This window comes from Megascapheus bottae, chromosome 6, assembly GCF_031878675.1.
Source record: "Megascapheus bottae isolate mThoBot1 chromosome 6, mThoBot2.hap1, whole genome shotgun sequence".
NCBI lineage: Eukaryota > Metazoa > Chordata > Mammalia > Rodentia > Geomyidae > Megascapheus > Megascapheus bottae.
Genome location: NC_143514.1, coordinates 4,508,084 through 4,529,108, shown reverse-complemented (window position 1 = coordinate 4,529,108; position 21,025 = coordinate 4,508,084). Strand labels below are relative to the sequence as shown.

The 21,025-nt window shown below is 41.3% G+C and overlaps 1 protein-coding gene across 2 annotated transcripts in view; it reads left to right on the top strand.

The window, feature by feature from the left end:
- The first annotated feature begins 5,388 nt into the window (after positions 1–5,388).
- Znf326 (zinc finger protein 326) overlaps positions 5,389–21,025 on the top strand; it is a 30,583-nt gene continuing 14,946 nt past the window's right edge. The window contains exons 1-6 of one of the 2 annotated variants that reach the window (XM_090334121.1): positions 5,389–5,538; positions 9,281–9,325; positions 13,585–13,620; positions 13,715–13,826; positions 16,533–16,938; positions 19,145–19,343. In XM_090334121.1, the coding sequence (XP_090190247.1) occupies positions 5,523–5,538; positions 9,281–9,325; positions 13,585–13,620; positions 13,715–13,826; positions 16,533–16,938; positions 19,145–19,343 (814 nt within the window). In that variant the 5' untranslated portion in view covers positions 5,389–5,522. The remainder of the gene's footprint in view (positions 5,539–9,280; positions 9,326–13,584; positions 13,621–13,714; positions 13,827–16,532; positions 16,939–19,144; positions 19,344–21,025) is intronic. The other variant, XM_090334120.1, reaches the window with a different exon arrangement.

The following is a 21,025-nucleotide window of genomic DNA, read 5'->3' as shown; positions in this document are numbered from 1 at the left end:
ATGTTCCAGGGCTGGGCTTCTCTGATAACTTCCTTAAGAACAGATCCTAGGCTGCTACTTTGGCCTAGTGGTAGAGTGCTTGCCTAGCATGCACAAAGACCTGGGCTTGATTCCTTGGTACGACATCCATAGAAAAAGCTGGAAGTGGTGCTGTGGCTCATGAGGTAGAGCTCTAGCCTTGAGAAACCCAAGAACAGTGCTCAGAGTTGTAAGCCAGGACTGAAAACAAACAAACAAACAAAACAACAGATCCTAGGCAAAACAGTGTGTGTGTGTGTGTGTGTGTGTGTGTGTGTGTGTGTGTGTGTGCGTGTTGGTAATGAGGTTAGAACTCAGAATCTGGGAGCTATCTTTTAGTCTTCTTTTTTTTTTTTTTTTTTGGTGGGTCATGAGCTGGAACTCAGCCTGGGCACTGTCCCTGAACTCTTCAGCTCAAGGCTACCACCCTACCCTTGAGCCAAGCCCCACTTCCTGTTTTCTAGAGGTTAATTGGAGAAAAGGGCCTCTGATCCTTTTGTGTCTGAGCTGGCTTTGAACCATGATTCTCAGATCTCAGCCTCCTGAGTAACTAGGATTACAGATGGAAACCACAAGCGCCCAGCAATTTTGTTTCTGTCCTTGCTCTTAATCTTAGTGTGCACTCCCTACTTTAGTTCTCTGCACATTAAAAAAAAATGCCCACAAAACTATTTACAAAAATGTCAATAGACTCCCTGGGTCTAGAACTTATTAACTTACCATCTGTTCTAAAATATACAGAAGGTGAAATGGCACCTTCGTACAAAGGAGTGGATTCTTAGGGTGCCGGAGCCAGCCGACAGCAAACCAGGGTTTGCAAATTGGGATTCCTGAAATAGGGGGCAGGGACTAGGAAAAAAATAGAAGAGAGACAAACAGATGGGGTCTGGGAGGTCTGCAGCCCAGATAAAGACTGCAGCCCAGTTTATTTCAAGTTTTGACCTTAAATACACTTCTTTAAACTTGGGAACTGCCAGGGGTTACATTCGTACAAACAGTATCAAGTCATAAATAGGTTAAATGAGAAGCTATTAAGTCCCAAACAGGTCAAATGAGAAGCTATTGACACAGCCCAAAATCATAAGAGCTACTTCCTTGTGTACACAATTGTGTGGGTCCAAGGTCACTGACCCCACAGTCATGGTCACTGACCCCACAGTCGGTCCCCAATATTAGGGTAAAAGAGCTTAACTCGGGGCTGGGAGTTTGGCCTAGTGGTTAAAGTGCTTGCCTAGCATGCATGAAGACCCGGGTTCGATTCCTTGGTACCACATACGTAGAAAAAAGCCGGAAGTGGTGCTGAAGCTCAAGTGGTAGAGCTCTAGCCTTGAGAAAGTCCAAGGACAGTGCTCAGGCCCTGAGCTCAAGCCCAGGACTGGCAAAAAAAAAAAAAAAAAAAAAAAAAAGAACTTAACTCTGGGAGGTAAGACGGGGGGGCAGGCGCTGAGAACTGGCACATAGTCAATAGTCAATGTCTTTTTTTGGGTGGGGGGAGGGATCAGTCCTGGGGCTTAAACTCGTAGCCTGGGTGCTGTCTTGAGCTTTCTCAAGGCTAATGCTCTACCACTAAACCACAATACCACTTCTGGCTTTTTTTGTCTATGTGGTACTGATGAATCAATCCTAGGGCTTCATGTATGCTAGGCAAGCACTCTTACTGCTAGGCCACACTCTCAGCCCAATAATCAATGTCTTGAGGAAATGAATGCAAGAAATAGCTTGAGCCAGCTGAGCCAGTGGCTCAGGCCTGTAATCCTAGCTTCTTAGGAGGCTAAGACTGAGGGTCATGGTTCAAAACCAGCCCAGGCACAAAAGACTGTGAAACTCTTTATCTCTAATACCAAAAAACTGGAAGTGGCCCTGTGGCTCAGCGGTAGAGTGGTAGCCTTGAGCTGAAGAGCTCAGAGACAGTACTTAGGCGCAGAGTTCAAGTCCCACATCTGACAATAAAGCAAGCAAGCAAGCTCGAAAGCCAGATGTTGGTGGTTCATGACTATAATCCTAGCTAGTAAAGAGACTGAGATCTGAGGATCGAGGTTCAAAGCCAGCCTGGGCATGAAAATCCAATTAACCGCTAGAAAACTGGAAGTGGCACTGTGGCTCTAAGTAGTAGAGCACTAGCTTTGAGCTGAAGAGCTCAGGCCAGAGTTCAAGGCTCACAACCAAAAAAAAAAAAAAGAATTATCTTGATGGATGGCCTCATGCATTGCAGTGTGACCTCTGCTATGGCCACCTGCCTGTGGTAGAGGGCTTTTTATTTGACAAAGAGGATAAAAGGGGAGAGGGATGTGTGTATATCAAATCCATTCATTTGCTCTGGGGCCAGACTTCTTCTGGAATTAGGATTTCCTTGTCTAGCAGGCACTTTTCTCCTTTAGAGGAGAAATCTGTGTGTTTGTGTGCGCATGACACAAAGCACAGTGTCTCTTTTTTTTTTTTTTTTTGCCAGTCCTGGGCTTGAGCTCAGGGTCTGAGCACTGTCCTTGGACTTTCTCAAGGCTAGAGCTCTACCACTTGAGCCTCAGCACCACTTCCGGCTTTTTTCTATGTATGTGGTACCGAGGAATCGAACTCGGGTCTTCATGCATGCTAGGCAAGCACTTTAACCACTAGGCCAAACTCCCGGCCCCATCTCTTTTCTTTTTGCCAGTCCTAGGGACTGAATTTGGGGCCTGAGTACTATCCTTGGGCTTTCCTCAAAGCTAGAGATCTACCACTTGAGCCACAGAGCCACTTCTGGCTTTTCTATGTATGTGGTACTGGTGTCTCAATGCCTCTTTCAGTTACGGCCAGACTATCGGTTACAAAATCATTTCCTTACCAGGGAGAAAAGAGATGATAAGTAAAAACAGAGTTTTACTTGGTAAACATATGTACCTGGCACTAAGAACACGATATGGATTTTATTGAACTCCTAGGGTTTTGAATGTGGGAGATATAAGGCCAGAGTATTGAATTAATGGGAGAAAGTGCTGTCACAGACCAGCACCTTGGGATTTATTTGCTAGCACTGCGTTTGGCTTGTGTGTAGATGGAATTTGAGTGAGAAGAGCATGAAGTTCAGAGAGATAATTAGGAAACGGAGGCAATAGTTTTGCAGAGAGATGTATTAGTGGGTGTGTTGGGGGGTGGTAAGGAGGGCCTATGACTTGAACTCAGGGCCTGGGTGTTGTTCCTTAGCTTTTTCACTCAAGGCTGATGTTCTATCATGTGAGCTCCTTTGACAGTAAATTGGAGATAAGAGACTCAGAGATGGGGCAGGGAGTTTGGCCTAGTGGTAGAGTGCTTGCCTAGCATGCATGAAGACCCGGGTTCGATTCCTTGGTACCACATACTTTGAAAAAGCCAGAAGTGGTGTTGAGGCTCAGGTGGAAGAGTTCTAGCCTTGAGAAAAATCCAAGGACAGTGTTCAGGCCCTGAGCTTAAGCCCAGGACTGGCAAAAAAAGAAAAAAAAAAAAAAGAGACTCAGAGACTTTCCTAGCTAGGATTACATGAGTTCCTGGTGCATAGCTTGGGATGTGAAAGTCTTAACTCAGGAAGTAGCTATGGGAAGGGGAAGAAGGGGCCAGGCTTATAAAATCTGAGGGTTTAAAAAGCCCTATGAAAAAGACTTGAGGCTTGGAAGTGGGGGCTGGCAGAAATCTTAGTCTTGACTGTTTTTTTTTTTTTTTTTTTTTTTTGTGGGTCATGGGGCTTGAACTCTGGGTCTGGGTGTTATCCTTGAGCTCTTCAGCCCAATGCTCAAGGCTTTCACCCTACCCTTGAACCAAACCCCACTTCTCGTTTTCTGGAAGTTAATTGGAGACAAGAGTCTCAGGTCCTTCTGTGCCATGGGCTAGCTTTGAACCTTGATCCTGAGATCTCAGCCTCCTGAGTAGCTAGGATTACAGGTGTGATACACGCATGAGCCACCGTGCCCGGCCGCACACACTGTTCTGTGACTGGGATTAGTGGGTGAGTGATTGTGATGCCACTAACAGACAGGAAAGAAAACAGGGGGAGGAGCAGGTTTGAGGAGGGAAAGTATGAGCTCAGTTTTCAACAGGTTCAATTCAGGTGAATTAAAAAAACAAACAAAGAGAAGGGACCAAGGAAAGGGTTGGAAAGAATGAGTCAATGAGCGTGGAGAAGGAAAATAATGACAGGGAAACATGTCTTGCTCAGATCTGGGCCTACAGGGATGAACACAGTGTACACCTGTTTTTCTTCCAGTTCTGTTTCCAGAGAACTTGGTTTAAGTAACTGGTTGGACCCTGAAGAAAAGAGAACATTTTTGACTCCTGCTGTCCTGTCTGGTAATCAATTCACTGCTGTCAGTTTTGCCCAGTGATTGAAAAAAAAAACCAAAAACCAAAAACCAAACAAAATCTGGGTTTCCAGGTGCTCTAGAGCCGGAATGATGCAAACAGCTTTTTCACTGTTGCCCCTGGATAAATATTTTCAAAATGGTCATAATAATGAGTACTGTGTGTGTGTGTGCCCCATCCTTCAAGTTTAGGATGACTCTGCCACAAATCCTCACCATCTGTGAACTTTTACAGTTCTTTTACTTGCACCTTAAAATCTAGAACTAGCATTATGTTTCATGTAGATTATGTAAAAACCGAACTAAGTTAAGGAGTGTAAGAATGGGGAGAGATGAGTGCCATTGATAAGATGCTCTGAATTCATAGGCTAACTTATACAATTAAACCCCGTTTGTACAACGACTTAACACAAGAAAAAGCAGAAAGAAAATTCAGAATTCGCTCAATGTGGTCTGTCTTGAGTCATTCTCATAATTTGTTTTCTATTCAGCCATCATTTCCTTGCACTGCCATCATTCCTGAAACTTTATTTTTTTTTAATTTTTACTGCCATTTCTGGGGCCTGAACTCAGGCCTGGGCCTGAGCACTGCCCTTGGACTTTCTCAAGGCTAGTGCTCTACCACTTGAGCCACAGCACCACTTCCGGCTTTTTTCCATGTATGTGGTACCGAGGAATGGAACCCAAGTCTAGGCAAGCACTCTCCCGCTAGGCCACGCTCCCGGCCCTCCTGAAACTTTTTCTCATCAGTCTTCTCTAGCCAATGAAAAGCCGAGGTTCGACATACAGTTTTATGAGCTGAGGCTGGTAGGTTTTCCTGGAACCATCAAACCGGGCCTTTCTCGGCCCGCCGCGTCCCGGCGCTCCTCCTCCACATCCCGGTGCCCCTCCCCTCCTCTCCCCACCCCCTCGACCCCGCCCTCCGCCGGCCGGTCAGCGCCCACTAACCTGACAGCAGATTCGTTTCCCGCCCCCACGCCAGGGCACGCCCACCTGCCTGACGCCAGCCAATCGCAGGCCGCGCTGCAGGGTCTGGCTGCGCCGCCGGCCCCGCCCCCAGCCTCGCTGTGGCCTCGGGCCGGTAGCGCCGCTCTCGGTCGCGCTGACTGAGAGCGTGGGACGGTGGGTCGCAGCCTCTCGCCGCCGGCCACCGGTCATCTCCGCGCCGCCGCGGCCGTCCGCCCCTCAGTCTCCACCATGGACTTCGAGGACGGTAAGCGCCGCCTCCGGCCGTTCTCCGCACAGGGCGGGAGGCGGGGTGGCCCGCGTCGGGGGTCTGTTTACCGTCACAAGATGGCCGCGTGGGCTTTGTTCTACCGGGCCCGGAGGCCGTCCGCCTTCCCGCCCGTGGCGGGCCCGGCGCGGCGACGCGGCCTCGGAGCCGACCGGCGTGCCACCATCCCAGCCGTCTGGGGTCCGCTGCTGGCGGGGTCGGGGCCGGCCTCGCCACCGGACCCAACTCGCCCAGGCCGCGAGGGCCTCGGACCTGCCCGGCCCTCGGTGGTGTCCCGCGCCTGCCTTCCGTCGTCCGCCCGGGCCCGGCCCCGGCCCCGGGTTCCGGGGGGGAGCGGAGCGATAGGGGGCTCTTGGGAAGGAGGGGGCCAAGGGTCGCGGGGCGGGAGGAGAGGCCCCCCCACCCCCGTCCCGCCTTGGGCTGGGCGGCCCGCACACCACGCGAGGACTTAACCTTCCACCCCGCGTGACTTCTGGCTAAGCAGAAATTCCAGAGGCTTCCGCCGATGCCCAGGGCCTCCTGAGTTGAATATGAGTTTCGAGGACACCCATCCTACATGGCCACACTTGATAGAAAAGGAGAAATACGATAGTTCTCGGTCAGCACACTGGGGATAGATTTATTTATGCATCGATTTTTTTTTCTTTTAAATTATCTATTTGCAAGCACCTAATCAGAAACAGCTTATGTGAGCTAAAACACTTTTCCGGCTTGTGTGTGGATGGAACTTGTTAGAATTCTAGCCCTTGCCTTACCGTGTAGTTACAAAGTAAGCCAGAGGACCTTTTTTTTTTTTTTTTTTCGCGTAGTCCTGGGGCTTGAACTCAGGGCCTGAGCACTGTTCTTGAGCTTTTCTTAAGGGCCAGTGCTCTACCACTTGAGCCACGGCACCACTTCTGGCCTTTTCTGTGTGTGTGTTACCGAGGAATCGAACCCAGGGCTTTCTGCATGCTAGGCAGGCACACTAGGCCACGCTTTCGCCCCCCTCCCCCTTTATTTATTTATTTCCCCCTCCCTCCCTTTTTTAAACAAGCCTTTTCTGTTCAAACCATTCTCCCAAGGTCACTAAGAGCTAATTGGCAGAACCCACAATCTTGTCCAAACTCTGGAATTAGTGTCAAGATAAAGTGATCATAATATAGTTGCAATACTAAGGAGATAAGAAAAAGAGGTTGTGTGATTAAACTGGATTTATTCTTGAGTAACCAGGCCTTTCTAAATAAAAGCGGTCCACTAAGAATTTTTAAGCTAATGCTGTTTTGAAAAAAGGAAAAAAAAGGTCTTTAATATTGATTAATTAGTTTCTAAGCCATCTGAAAGGTGTGTGTGTGTGTGTGTTTGTGTGTGTTTCTTTTTTTTGTGTTTGCTTGCTTGCTTGCCAGTCCTGGGGCCTTAACTCAGGACCTGGGCTCTGTCCCTGAGCCTTTCTGGGCTCAACTAGCACTCTACCACGTGAGCCGCAGCACCACTCTGGCCTTTTCTGTGTATATTGTATGGAGGAATCGAACCCAGGGCTTTTTGCGTGCTAGGCCAGCATTCTACCATTAGACCATGTTCCCGGGTCCCTAAAATTCCTTGGCTGGAGGGTGGAGTATTTAGCATTGAATTCTGGGGTCTTCTGCTTGCTGGGCAGGCATTCTATAAGCCAAGTCCCAGTCCTGGAAGTTCAGGTCTTAGTAGCATACTGTGGTGTTTTGTGTTAGTTGAACTTTGTTTCATTTTTTTGATATGGATACTTTAAAGCTCTGAATGTATGAACTGGCCAGAGTAGAGAAGGAAAACAAGCAAAGGATATGCTGGGTTTGAATAGAGTACCAACAAAACAAGGTACAAGGAAAGCTACCACTGTGGTGATGGGGGAGGCCCTTGTAGGGGGGAAATGGGAGCAAGAATTGAAAATAATGGTGAAGAATTATCACCTCCAATTAGAAACATTGTTACTGATAAAACATTCTTTTTTCCTTGTCTTGCCACCACAAAACATTGTCTTTTCCAGGTCTAGCTACCACTGCTGCCTTTGGGAAAAGGAATTTCACTAACAATGTATCCAATGCTGCAGCATTTTTTGTGTCCAAATGGCCACAGTTATATTGTGATCTTCCAGTATTTGTAAAAAGGTTTTCTCAGCTTTGAAAAAAATTGTTATTATAAAGGTGATGTAGGAAGGTGGTTTTCCATTGCACTTCAGATGTGCTGACTCCTGTGGTTTTCCCAAATGCTGGAAACTCGACTGCATAATTTGTGGTAGTGGGGACTGCATTCAAACTCGCCCCTTAAAAAAATATAGGTAGGATTTGGCATTGTTAAATTAGTCTTCACAGGAAATTGGTTGTATGGCTTTCAGGGATGCTAAGCCCTGGATGGACTATAGCATATACTCATTGTACAAAAGTGCATATGTGTTTCTCAGATAAGGTCTTGAAATCTTTATAGAGTAGATTGTTAAAAGTATACTAACTGACAAATTTGTATTACATAGAATCAGTTTTCAGATGTATCTGACTTTGGCATTATTGAATACATAATTTATCTGCCTTCCTCCTTGTTATTCAATATAAATTAGTGCTAGATCTTTCTTTTTGGATTTATTATAAGTCAGGTATTAGAAACTTTTTTTTTTTTTTGCCAGTCTTGGTGCTTGAACTTAGGTCCTGGGCACTGTCCTTGGACACTTTTTGCTCAAGGTCAGCACTCTGCCACTTGAGCCACAGTTCCACTTCCATCTTTTTTTGTGTATGTGGTACCAAGGAATTGCACCCAGGGCTTTGTGCATGCTAGGCAAGCACTCTACCACTAGACTATGCTCCCAGTCCTATATATACACTTTTTTCTAGTCCTAGGACTTGAACTCAGGGCCTGGGCATTGTCCTTGAGCACTTTTGCTCAAGGCTAGCACTCTACCATTTGAGCCACAGTACCATTTCCTGCTTTTTCTGTGTATGTGGTACTGAGGAATTGAATCCAGGGCTTCATGCATGGTAGGCAAGCCCTCTACCACTGGACCACACTCCCAACTCTTCCCCCCTCCCAGGCTTTTTTGCTCAAAGTTAGTGCTCTACCATTTGATCCACAACACCACTTCTGGCTTTTTCTGAGTAGTTTATTGGAAATAAGAGTTAAACGGAGCCTTTTCTGACTAGGCTAGCTTTGAATCCTGATCCTTAGATCTCAGCTTCCTGAGTAGATAGGATTACAGGCATGAGCTACCAGCTCATGGCTAATTGTGTGTGTGCGTGTGCGCGTGTGCATGTGTGCTCGCACTGGTCCTGGGATTTGACCTCAGGCCCTGGGTACTGTCCCTAAGCTTTTTTGCTCAAGGCTAGAGCTCTACACTTGAGCCAAAGGTCCATTTCTGGCTCTCCTCCCCCCTCCCCCCCCCCAGTCTTTTTTGCCTGGGCTGGCCTTGAACTGTGATCCTTAGATCTCAGCTTTCTGATGATTACAGGCATGAGCCACCAGTGAGTGCCCAGCTTACAAACTAATTTTTACATTGCTGTAATTTGGATAATGAACTTGCTGCTTGGGAGTTAGTGAAGGAAACATGTATGTTTTCCCAGTTGGATGCCAATGGGTATTGGCACCCATTATTATTTGTACCCCAATTTTGCAGACAATTGAGTATAATATTTTAAAATTGTGTTTTTAAAAAATGGGTGGGTATATTATTTTGATTGTTTCCTAATATTGTACTAATTCCTCTTTGTTGAATGTGTCTTCATAGATTACACACACTCTGCTTGCAGGAATACTTATCAGGGTTATAATGGTGAGTATTTTTTTTCACATGCTCATATTTGTGAGTACATGCTACCTTTTCTCTTCATATACATCTGAAGTATCCATGTGAAAAGTCAGCCCCCTCTTCAGACAGATCTCTGGTTCTTGATTTATTACTTCTCAGTATTAATGTTGTTATACTCAATGCAGTGTTTGTTGTTTTCAGGGCTGGGACTTACCAGGGACCTTAGGGATGCTGCACAGGCATTCTGCCTCTGAGCAAATCCCTAGCCACCTCTGAGTTACATCCCTCACCCCATATCTGATATTTTAATTGGACATTTAGATTAGAAAAAGTTTGTATTACTCAGATTACTGTGATGTTTTGTTTGACTTATTTTAGCTAATGATTCTTTTAATTTATTCCAAAGGATCTGACTTCATTGAGTGATTTAATTAGAAATTTTTGCTAAATCAGAGACTTTGATGTTTAGTATTATAGATTAAGTTGATTATTGGCTTGGTACTATACATATTCTGTTACAGTGCTTGTGTTTGTGTGTGTGTGTGGCTTAATTGTGCTCACACACATGCATAGATCCAGGGTCTTTAACTCAAAGTCTGTATGCTTTCTTTGTCTTCCTTTTTGTTTTGGTCAGTTATAGGGCTTGAATGTAGGGCCTAGTTGCTGAGCTTTTTGCTAAGAGTCTCGTGGACTTTCCTGCCCAGTCTGGCTTTAAACCATGATCCTCAGATCTTAACCTCTTGAGTAGCTAGGATTACAGGTGTGAGTCTCCAATGCTCTGCTCCTTGAAGTTCTTTGCTTAAGGCTAGTGTTTTATGACTGGAGCCGAAGATCTACTTAAAGCTTTTCTGCTGGTTAATTGGAGATAAGATTTTCACTTCCTGCCCAGGCTGATTTTAAATCATGATCCTGAGATCTCGGTCTCCTGAGTAGTTAGGATTACATATGAGCGCCACAGGTGCTGGGCTATTAGAATGCATTTTGACCTTGTTTTTGAGGTTGTTTTCCTCAGTATGTTCAAACTATGCTGGTATACAAATAGCTTCTTAAAGGGGCACATAAAGAAGCACTATATATATTAGGTGGTGTCTACTGAGCTAGATAAAATCGTAAGAGATGTGCAGAATACAATTGCATGTTTGCCGGGGCCAACCGGCAGCAAACCAGGGTTTGCAGATTGGGATTCCTGAAATAGGGGGCAAGGACTAGGAAAAAATAGAAGAGAGACAAACAGATGGGGTTCAGGAGGGCTACAGCCCAAATCAGGAGCCACAGCTTAAGAAGCCTGTAGCCCAAGACCGTAGCCCAGTTTATTTCCAGTTCTCAATCTTAAATACACTTCTTTAAACTAGGGAACTGCCAGGGGCTACATTCGTACAAACAGTATCAAGTCTGAAATAGGTTGAATGAGAAGCTATCAAGTCCCAAACAGGTTAAATGAGAAGCTATGGACACAGCCCAAAATCATGATAAGAGCTTACTTCCTTGTGTACTCAATTGTGCGGGTCCAAGGTCACTGACCCCACAGTCACGGTCACTGACCCCACAGTCAGTCCCCAACACATGTTAAATCCTTACCAGACAAGATAACAATACAAAATAAAAGAGCACAGAACAATTTCAAAAGGTTAAGAAAGCATTATATGAAAGACTTGAGGGAGTGGCATTAATTATCCTGATTGCCAGAAAGTTGTGAAACCCAGCTGTACAGAGTATAATTACAAAATAAAACTGAAGCAAATTAATGGTAAAGAGGATGGTTATTTTTTTGTGGAAATAATTACAATAAGCCGGGTGCAGTGGCTCATGCCTATAATCCTAGCTACTCAGGAAGCTGAGATCTGAGGCTCAAGGTTCAAAGCCAGCCCAGGCACAAAAGGACCTGAAACTCTTAACTCCAATTAACCTCTAGAAAACGGCAAGTGGGACTTTTCAAGCCCCACGAATCCCCCCCCCCAAAAAAAAAATCAACAGAATTTTTACTTACCTCTAAGGATTAAGAGAAACATTTGATTTTATAGAAGCTGTTAGGATTCACCATGTAGTAACTGGTAAGTGTACAATGAGTACTGGACAGCGTATTTTTGAAGACAGTGACAGAATAAAACTGCCAAGGAATTTGTATTATTTCCAGTACCTTGATGTTTTATTCTTGTTTCATAGGATCTCTTATGTGAATATTAGGGAAAAAGGAGTACCATAAAGGTACTTCCAGGGGCCAGGAATTTGGCCTAGTGGTTAAAGTGCTTGCCTAGCATGCACGAAGACCCGGGTTCGATTCCTTGGTACCACACATATAGAAAAAGCTGGAAGTGGTGCTGAGGCTCAAGTGGCAGAGCTCTAGCCTTGAGAAAGTCCAAGGACAGTGCTCAGGCCCTGAGCTCAAGCCCAGGACTGGCAAAAAAAAAAAAAAAAGGTACTTCCATAAAGGTAGAGGGAATAGCATAAAGACAAAGTAGAGTCATCTGAGCTTCAAAGATACGAAGACTAATTTGACCAGATTTTTTTTGTTGAGCAGTCTGAAGAAAAGGCTAGAGAGAGATTTAGCCAAAAGGCATTGAAAGGCAAAGGCAATTTGAATATATATAAGAAGCAATAGAAAATGAAGACCTGAGGTGAAGTAGTGAAGTGTACAGATGCTGAGGAAGGTCATTCGAGGCAGAGGGAGCAGTCGAGTATGGACAGGGATGCGTATTGGTTCTATACTAGGTACAACAAGGAGCCTAGTATAGTTGGGGTGAATGAACAGAGCTATGAGGTAGTGTTTTTTTGTTTGTTTTTATTGTTGCCAGTTCTGGGGCTTGAACTCAGGGCTTGAGCACTGTCCTTGAGCTTTCTTAAGGCTAGTGCTCTACCACTTGAGCCACAGTACCACTTCTGGCTTTTTTTTTCAGTGTCTGCAGAACTGAGAAATGGAACCCAGAGCTTCATGCATGCTAGGCAAGCACTCTACCACTAGGTCACGTTCTTGGCCCCAATAGTGAAATTTTGAGTGGTAGCACAGATCCTAGAGGACGGGATTTCTCAACTTTGGCATTGTGGACACTTCAGATTTAATGATTTTGTTATGGGTATTGGTGTGTCTGTGTGTCTTGTGTGACTGTGTTTGTGTCTGTCTCATGTCTTGTAAAAGGTTTAGCAGAATCCTTCAGCACTGTGCACTCATCTGGTATTAGTTGTGACAACCCAAAATGTTTACAAATCTGACTAATGTCCTTTGGGTGAAAAAAATTATCCATGGTTTAGAATCACTCTAGACTTGTAAAGTTGTACAGGTTAAGGCTTTGCATTTTACATGAGTAAGATGGCAAGTCATTGGATGGTATTGACCATTGGACATGATTTAACTTCTATTTCACTAGAATTACTTTGCATTTGTCTTGAGAATACACACAAAGGAAGTAAAATGGAACTGGCAAAACCAGTTTGTTAGAAAACTGTAGGTGGTAGATACTGATAGCGTGTATTACTGTTCTAGAAGTTCAGAGATGGTGTAAAGAAAGTTCCATTCAGTATTTCCTGTTACACAGCTAACTAGTTAATTATTTTGAGTGTAAATTAATGTTTTTTTAAATGACTTTACAACCCTTTATATTTTAGTTATGAGTTTTAACTTTTAATTTTATATATATATTTTCATTTTATACATATATTTTCATTTTATACATATCTAAATATATAGATACAGATGTATCTATACATTATATATTATAGTGATCTAAGCAACAGATTTAATTCATATTATTAGCTTCATTTTTCTGAGTAAATTACTTTCTCATTTAATATTAGTAGTAAAGACAAACTTATGTGGTATGTTCTTTTTAAGTTTCCTTCTTAAAAAATTATTTAAAAATTTACAAATTAGTTTTTTTTTATAACTTAAATGATCATGTATAATATACTGTTCTTCCTTAATTAAGTGAATGACAGTTGTGTGATCACTAAACCAGATTTACTGTTATTTTCGGTGTGGGGCTTGAACTCTGGGCCTGGGAGCTGTCTTTGAACCCCCTCAGCTCAAGGCTAGTGCTCTACCACTTTGAGCCACAACGCCACTTCTGGTTTTCTGGTGGTTAACTGGAGATAATAGTCTCACGGACTTTAGTGCCCTGGCTGGCTTTGAACAGTGGTCCTCAGATCTCAGCCTCCTGAGTAGCTCGGATCGCAGGCATGAGCCACTGTGCCCAGCAGTGTTGAAGTTTTAATTCAGATGATTGATGTGATTTTTTTTTTTTTTGAGAAAATAACATGTTTTACTAACAATTTCTTATTAACTCTTGTAGGAATGGATCGTGATTATGGTCCTGGATCTTATGGAGGTCTGGCATTCAAGGATATTTGTCTAAACATTCTTCTTTTGAGTGCCAGTAAAGGTGAGCATCATTTAATTATTTTCTTTTTAAACTCTTGTAGGCATGGACCGAGACTATGGCCATGGATCGTATGGGGGTCAGAGATCCATGGATTCCTACCTAAACCAGTCATATGGCCTGGACAATCACAGTGGTGGTGGTGGGGGTAGCAGGTAAATAACTTAAATCACTTGGCCAAATAATTACACAAGTATGAGTCTGGATATTTTTTAAGTATTCTTTAGGTTTGCTATGATAGTTGAATTTTGCTGTTTGGTATTTAATCACCTTAGATGTTTAATTGTATTAATTACTGGGTATAAAGATTATCTCAGGATTATTGGCAAAGGCATTTTAGGAAAACCTCAGGTATCATCACTTCAGTATAAAAGAATTAAATATTGTGTCTTTTCAAGTGACCTTTTAAATTTTATTTTTTGCTTTTTTACTCCTTATCATTTAAAATATTTTGAAAAAATATTATCTGAATGTTGTTGGAAATATTGTGAAACTTTTTCTTTTTCTATTGAGGTCTGAATTCAGGGCCTTGTGCTTGGTAGCCATGCCTCTAGCCCTAGCTTTTTCTTATTGATTAAGAAGAATTTTTTTCCTAAGGTATATGTAAATAAAACGGAAATGATCAGACTAAAATGGATTTAACCAAACCAGTCTAGCAACATTTCATTTCTAAGAAATACTAAAGATAGATTGTTTTTGTTTTTTGTTTTGTTTTGTTTTTAGTTGGTTTTGGGGCTTGAACTCAGGGCTTGGGCACTATCCCCAAGCTCTTTTGCTCAAGGCTAGTGCTCTGCCACTTGATCCACAGTGCCACTTCCAGCTTTTCTGATGGTTAATTGGAGATAAGAGTCACAGACTTTTCTTCCTGGGCTGTTTTTGAACCTTGGTCTTCAGATCTTAGCCTCCTGAGTAGCTAGGATTAAAAGCATGAGCCACCAGCACCTTGCTAAGATAAATTAAAAAAAAAAAATTGAATGGCAAAGCATATAGTAATATGTATGTATATATATATATATATTTTTTTTTTTGCCCATCATGGGACTTGAACTTAGGGCCTGGACATTGTCCCTGAGCTTCTTTTGCACAAGGCTGGTACTCTACCACTTTTGCCATAGCACCACTTCTGGCTTTTTCTGTTTCTGTGATACTGAGGAATTGAATCCAGGGCTTCATGCATGCTAGGCAAGCACTTTACCAGCCAAAAGTAATTTTTTTTCTTTTTTTTAATTAAAAGAATTTATCAGCATTGATTTTTACATCATATTTCAAATGACAAGTTTAACAAACAAGTGTTCAAGAAGGGAATCTATATGTAATCACTAGGACTTAGGTTTTAAAATTTTTAAAAAAAAGTAATGTACAGTTTATTTGCTGACAGCTGCTACTTACACCAAAAACACTTGTGCTCAAAGTTAGGAGAATTGTATTAAAGCCATGAATACTATATTTTCCACTGTTGTCTAGATTGTGTTTGTATTTCACTGATTATATTGTATAAGGCTAAATTCTAGTTAAAAAAAGGATTACATGCTTTAGGGTTGACCATACTCAGGAACATTCAAAGGGGGTTTTCTTTTGAAGCACAAAGCTTCCTGATGAATATAACTGAAACTAGTTAAAGGATATTTGAAATCACTGGCCTTCTTAAATTGAAGGATCTAGATTCCTAATGATGGACTTAAATGATACTTTTCTTCTTTCTGCTTCAAGTAGACCACTATGATTTACAGTAAAGTCAAAGAAATAGTTAACAATTTTCTTTATATGATAATTTTGAAATATGTAATTGGAAAGAGGAATAATTTTTGTATGGCTACTAGGATTCAGAAATAAATAATACCTTTGCTTTAGTGATGTGTAAACAATTGAAGGAATGTAACATTTAGATGTTTTAATATGTCAGCTAATGCCTCATTACATTGTAAATGTAAGGTACATAAACTTTCTGTAGATGTTACGTTCATTTCTTGTGTATTTGTGGGCTTTTATAAAACTGTTGTAAGATAATATGTAAGTTCTCCCATGGTTAGGATTTGTGAGATGATTTGTTTTTCTGTTGACTCTTAAACCTTAGAGGAGACTGTGTGCTCCCTTTTTTTAGGGTAGTTTTATGTGATAATCTCCTGTTAGGAAATAGTTTTAAAATAATTGTGGGTATTATAAAATGTATTGTTTCTCATCTGCCTTGAAAATTCATACACAGAGGGTATATATGTTGGTGACCTAAGTTCTGTTTATCCTTCTAGATTGGTTAGGTTTACTAATTGACAAGTAAAAAGTATTTATGGTTGATTATTGTCCTTGGCTGAAGTTTGGCAGATTGTCAAATTTTATAACCTGAGATATTTCCTCAGATTTTGACTATTCTAGACACAATGAGGGAGTTCAGTGATAGAGATTATTGCGGGTACAGAAGATTGTTCTGTGCCATTATTGGCCTTCATCTATTTAGTCTTCAATTTGAGTCCCTGAGGAAAGCCAAAATATTTCAGATGCTTTGTAATTATCAATAATAGGGCTGGAGTTAAAGTTTGAAAAGCTTGTGAAATTTAGCAAATGACCTTTTCCAAGACTAGGGCTGGGCTTAAATAATGACAACAAATCTCTCAGTAAAACAAAAGCTACTAAAAAGCAGATTTCTAAGCTGTTTTATTAAAGTCAATTAATTATTAATTAGAAAGCTATCTGAGATAGCTTTCTATCTGTTCTCATATTGAATTGCCCAGCCCTAATCAAGTGTGTAAAATCAGTATGGTATAAATGAATTTTAGTTGATAAATGTCATCTGATAATTTGTTTTTGAATTGTCTAACATTAGTAAGCTTACTTTTGTTTTTTCCCTCACTGTGCAACTTTTCCAGGTTTGGACCTTATGAGTCTTACGACTCCAGGTCTTCTCTGGGTGGGCGAGATCTGTACAGATCTGGCTATGGTTTTAATGAACCCGAACAAAGCCGCTTCGGAGGTAGTTATGGTGGTCGATTTGAGAGCTCCTACCGGAATAGCCTTGACTCTTTCGGAGGTAGAAACCAGGGCGGGTCTAGCTGGGAAGCACCTTACTCCCGTTCAAAATTGAGGCCTGGGTTTATGGAGGACAGAGGAAGAGAGAATTACTCTTCCTACAGCAGTTTTTCTTCACCCCATATGAAGCCTGCACCTGTAGGCTCTCGGGGGAGAGGAACCCCTGCTTATCCTGAAAGTACGTTTGGAAGCAGAAACTATGATGCTTTTGGAGGACCATCAACAGGCAGAGGCCGAGGCCGAGGAGTAAGTACAACAGAATCTTTTCAGATTCTTTTCACTAGTCACTCTTTTAAACCCTTTCAAGACCATGGTTTTCAACTAGAATAAACACTGTTCATCCCAGTGTGTTTTAAGCAAAAGCTGAGTCTTAAATGTAAGTTTTAGGTTTTCTACAAAAGTTTTTCTAGCACCTCAGAATATAGTGGCAGTTTGAGATGATTACTCATGAAGTTATGCCAAATCTCCCTTTATTGAAAAGGTGAGGCTATTAGGTTTGGTCTAAAAGGGGTTAAAAGGAGTTGCAATTTTCCTTGTAAACACTAGGAGCTGGTGGGACAGTTCTTGGATTACTGTAAAAGGTTAACTGAACCCCTTTTGAGTAGGTTAAAGGTGCAATGTATGATAAAATGCTGCTAAACACTCCCACGTAGACTTTCTTCAGAGCTCTGTGTTTTAGATAAGGTTAGTGTAGCATCTTTATGTGGTGAAGAAGTTGGTGTGTACAATAGATTGTAGAATGACTTGTGGTCAGTATAATTTGGGTAATTTATTTTCTTAGGATATTGTTGATTGTTTTATTTCTCCTCATGTCATTAGCTTTACTATCCAGAAATAATATCCTACCTGTGTAGCCATGATGGCAGCTCCTTCCTAGGAAGTAATATTTTGTAAATTACTGTTTTAATGAATTAATCTAGTCTCAAGATGTTTGGATTTCAAGGTATGAAAAAGATCATGCTTTATGTTCTTAGATAACTGATTGTTGTGATAGTTTACCTAGTGAGGGTATATAGATTGTGGGATTATATAGTTTGATCATATAAAGACGTGTTTTTTTGCTATAATGTAAGATTTTTTTAAAGTCAGCTGTGCTTAGTACTTCTGATTAAATACCATAGGGCACATGATTTTGACTGTTCATTTAATTTTTCATATGTCAGTGTAACTTTTCATGCTCGTGTAGAAATTTTTCATTTTTAAGTTATTACATAAAATGCATTGCACCTTTAATTAATGAAGTTTTTTTTGATGTGAATACATAAATTACCTTGAAATATTTATTTAAATCTAGGTTAGATAGGCTAAGTATAGTATACAAATACAAGCAGCTATGTTGCTGCTTTACCATACTTGATGATTGTAGGTCAATTAAAAATCGGGGGATTATTAGATATTGGGGTTCAAAATTGAAAATTCATTGTAGTTTGAAAATTTAGAAAACACTTAACATTTTCCATGTTATATGTTAGCAAAGGATTTTTAGGCTTCAGATAAGTTTTGTTTTCATAATAATACAAGTATTCCTGTACTTTGTATTTACCGTTCTAGTCAGAATGGATTGTTGTTTGGTTTCTTTTGCTAACAATGTAGATATATCAATAGGGTCTTCAATTTTAATCTTCACTTGTACAATTCCCATTGGGTCCTTCTCTTCAGATTACACCTCAGTCTACCTTCTAAAAGTCAGAATAGCGGAATGAGTTTAATGAGTTTGTATGGACACGGACCTCTTGATGTAGTGGGTTTGTTAATGGCAAGATAAGAGGAAAGAATACAAAGAGTCGTTTGATGGCACGACTCTTCATCTGTAAACTATTGCTCTTGGGCTTCTGGGTCAGAGTATGTTTCCTTAGGTAAGAATGTGAATGGAACGTCAGATGCAGTTCTTTATATGAAGTGTATCTTGGAAGTTGATGCATGGTTATGCTTTAACTCTCCTATTTCATACTAATGTTCCATCTCGCCTTCTCATTCCATTTTTCAACAGGGACAATTCCTGAATGATTTCTGGAATATGTTCTTCTTTGTGTATTTTAGCTTTAAGCCAGGTATTTAGTAAAATAAAGGTTCTCTTTTAAGGTGTTTTAATGGCATCATTTAGGAACTCTGAAGAGGAGTTGTCAAAGAGTTGTACAAGTGGTAACCTGACAGACACATATATGGTGGTTATGATCTCAAGTAATTTTGATTGTAAAACAAATCAAATTAATCAGGACATACTTACATTTGCTTTGCAGATACAAATATTTATTCACCGGATTTGAGTTCATGTAACAATTTACAAAGTGTCAAACTGTGCTTTTTTTTGAGTGGACATGTAAAATTTAGCTTACATTCCAGGGAATTTTCAGGTGAAAATTAGTAAATAGGTGATAAGAAAATATTGTATGACTTCATATTTTGTTTTTGGATGATATGCTAATATTTCTTGATTTCACCAAATTTACAGCATATGGGTGACTTTGGAAGCATTCATAGACCTGGCATTGTTGTTGACTATCAAAACAAGCCCACCAATGTGACAGTGGCTACTGCAAGAGGAATAAAGAGAAAAATTGTACAACCATTTAATAAGCCTGGTGGAGCCTTTATCAAGAAACCTAAATTAGCAAAACCTATGGAGAAGATGAACCTCAGCAAATCACCTAGTGAGTAAGAAACCACAGTTGCTGTGGTTTAGGATATTTTTTCTTTTTGATAGTCATTGGTTTAAAATAATTTTTATTTTAGTATTTATGGAAGAATTAGCCAGTAACTACAATTATGGAAAGTAGATTTGTGAGTCTAGTTATTAATCAGTTTTATGTACTTAACATGCCCTCATCTATTCCTGATAACTCTGAGTTATGTGTGATGGGGCCAGAAACTCAGTGTATTTATAGAGGCTTTCCAACTCCCTAATTCAACCCCATTTCTTGGGGTAAGTGTCACAGGATGGTGTACCATATTGTGTAGAATCTTATTTCTTTATGAAGACAAAGGAAAGAAAAATTCCTGGTTCTCAGTACTAGGTAAATGTGTGTTCTATCCCCCCCCCGAAAATTAATTTTTCTTACCTTTTGAGATAATCACAAATATTTTTTTTTTTTTTTTTTTTTTTTTGCCAGTCCTGGGCTTGAGCACAGGGCCTGAGCACTGTCCTTGGACTTTCTCAAGGCTAGAGCTCTACCACTTGAGCCTCAGCACCATTTCCGGCTTTTTTCTATGTATGTGGTACCAAGGAATCGAACCTGGGTCTTCATGCATGCTAGGCAAGCACTTTAACCGCTAGGCCAAACTCCGGGCCCGTATCATAAATATTTTATACTAAGTTTTTTATACTAAGTTTTTAGCCAAGCTAAACATGGAATTAAGCAATTTTCATTCATGTTAATATCAAGAAGAACAAAATATTTGAGAAGTAATAGTTTAAAGCATATATTCCAAGCCGGTTGTGGTGGCTCACACCTGTAATCCTAGCTACTCAGGAGGCTGAGATCTGAGGATCATGGTTCAAAGCCAGCCTGGGTACCACAAAGCCATGAGACTCTTATCACCAATAAATCTCTAGAAAATAGGAAGTAGGGCTGTGGCTCAAGGGTAGGGCGTAGCCTTGAGCTGAAGAGCACAGGGATAGCTTCCAGGCCCAGAGTTCAAACCCCATGATGCCCCCAAAACAAACCGTGTGTGTGTGTGTGTGTGTGTGTGTGTGTCTGTGTGTGTGTGTATCAATCAAGATAGATTTTCCTAAACTAATGTAGAGATGCACTGCAATTGTTATCAAAATTCCAGCTAAGTTGGAGGAGCAGAGGGTGAACAAATGCAGCAGTGCCACTCACTAGACACCATGAAGGAAGGGATGACATTGTCCAAAAGAAACGTACTCATTACCTGATGTAGGAAACGGAAACATCTATACATCACTTTTACGATAACAAATTCTAAGCTGGACTCTGTGGCTCACGCCTGAAATCCTAGCTGCTCAGGAGGATGAGATCTGAGGATTGAGGTTAAAAGCCAGTCTGGATACTAAAAAGTCTGTGAGACTATTACAATACTCCAATTAATCACCAGAAAACCGAAAGTGGCACTATGGCTCAAGGAGTAGGGCAGTAGCCTTGAGCTGAAGAGCTCAAGGACAATGCCCAGACCCAGAGTTCAAGTCTCATGACTGACCAAAAAGAAAAGGAAAAAAAATTCTAGCTAAGGACTTCATGATTTCACATTTAACCAAAATAGTGGTTTTGACACAGGGTGAATGTATATCCATGTACGTGTGTGTGTGTACATACATACATACATATATTTGGAGTAGAGTTGAGAGCCCAGAAATAAACTGTACATCACGCTC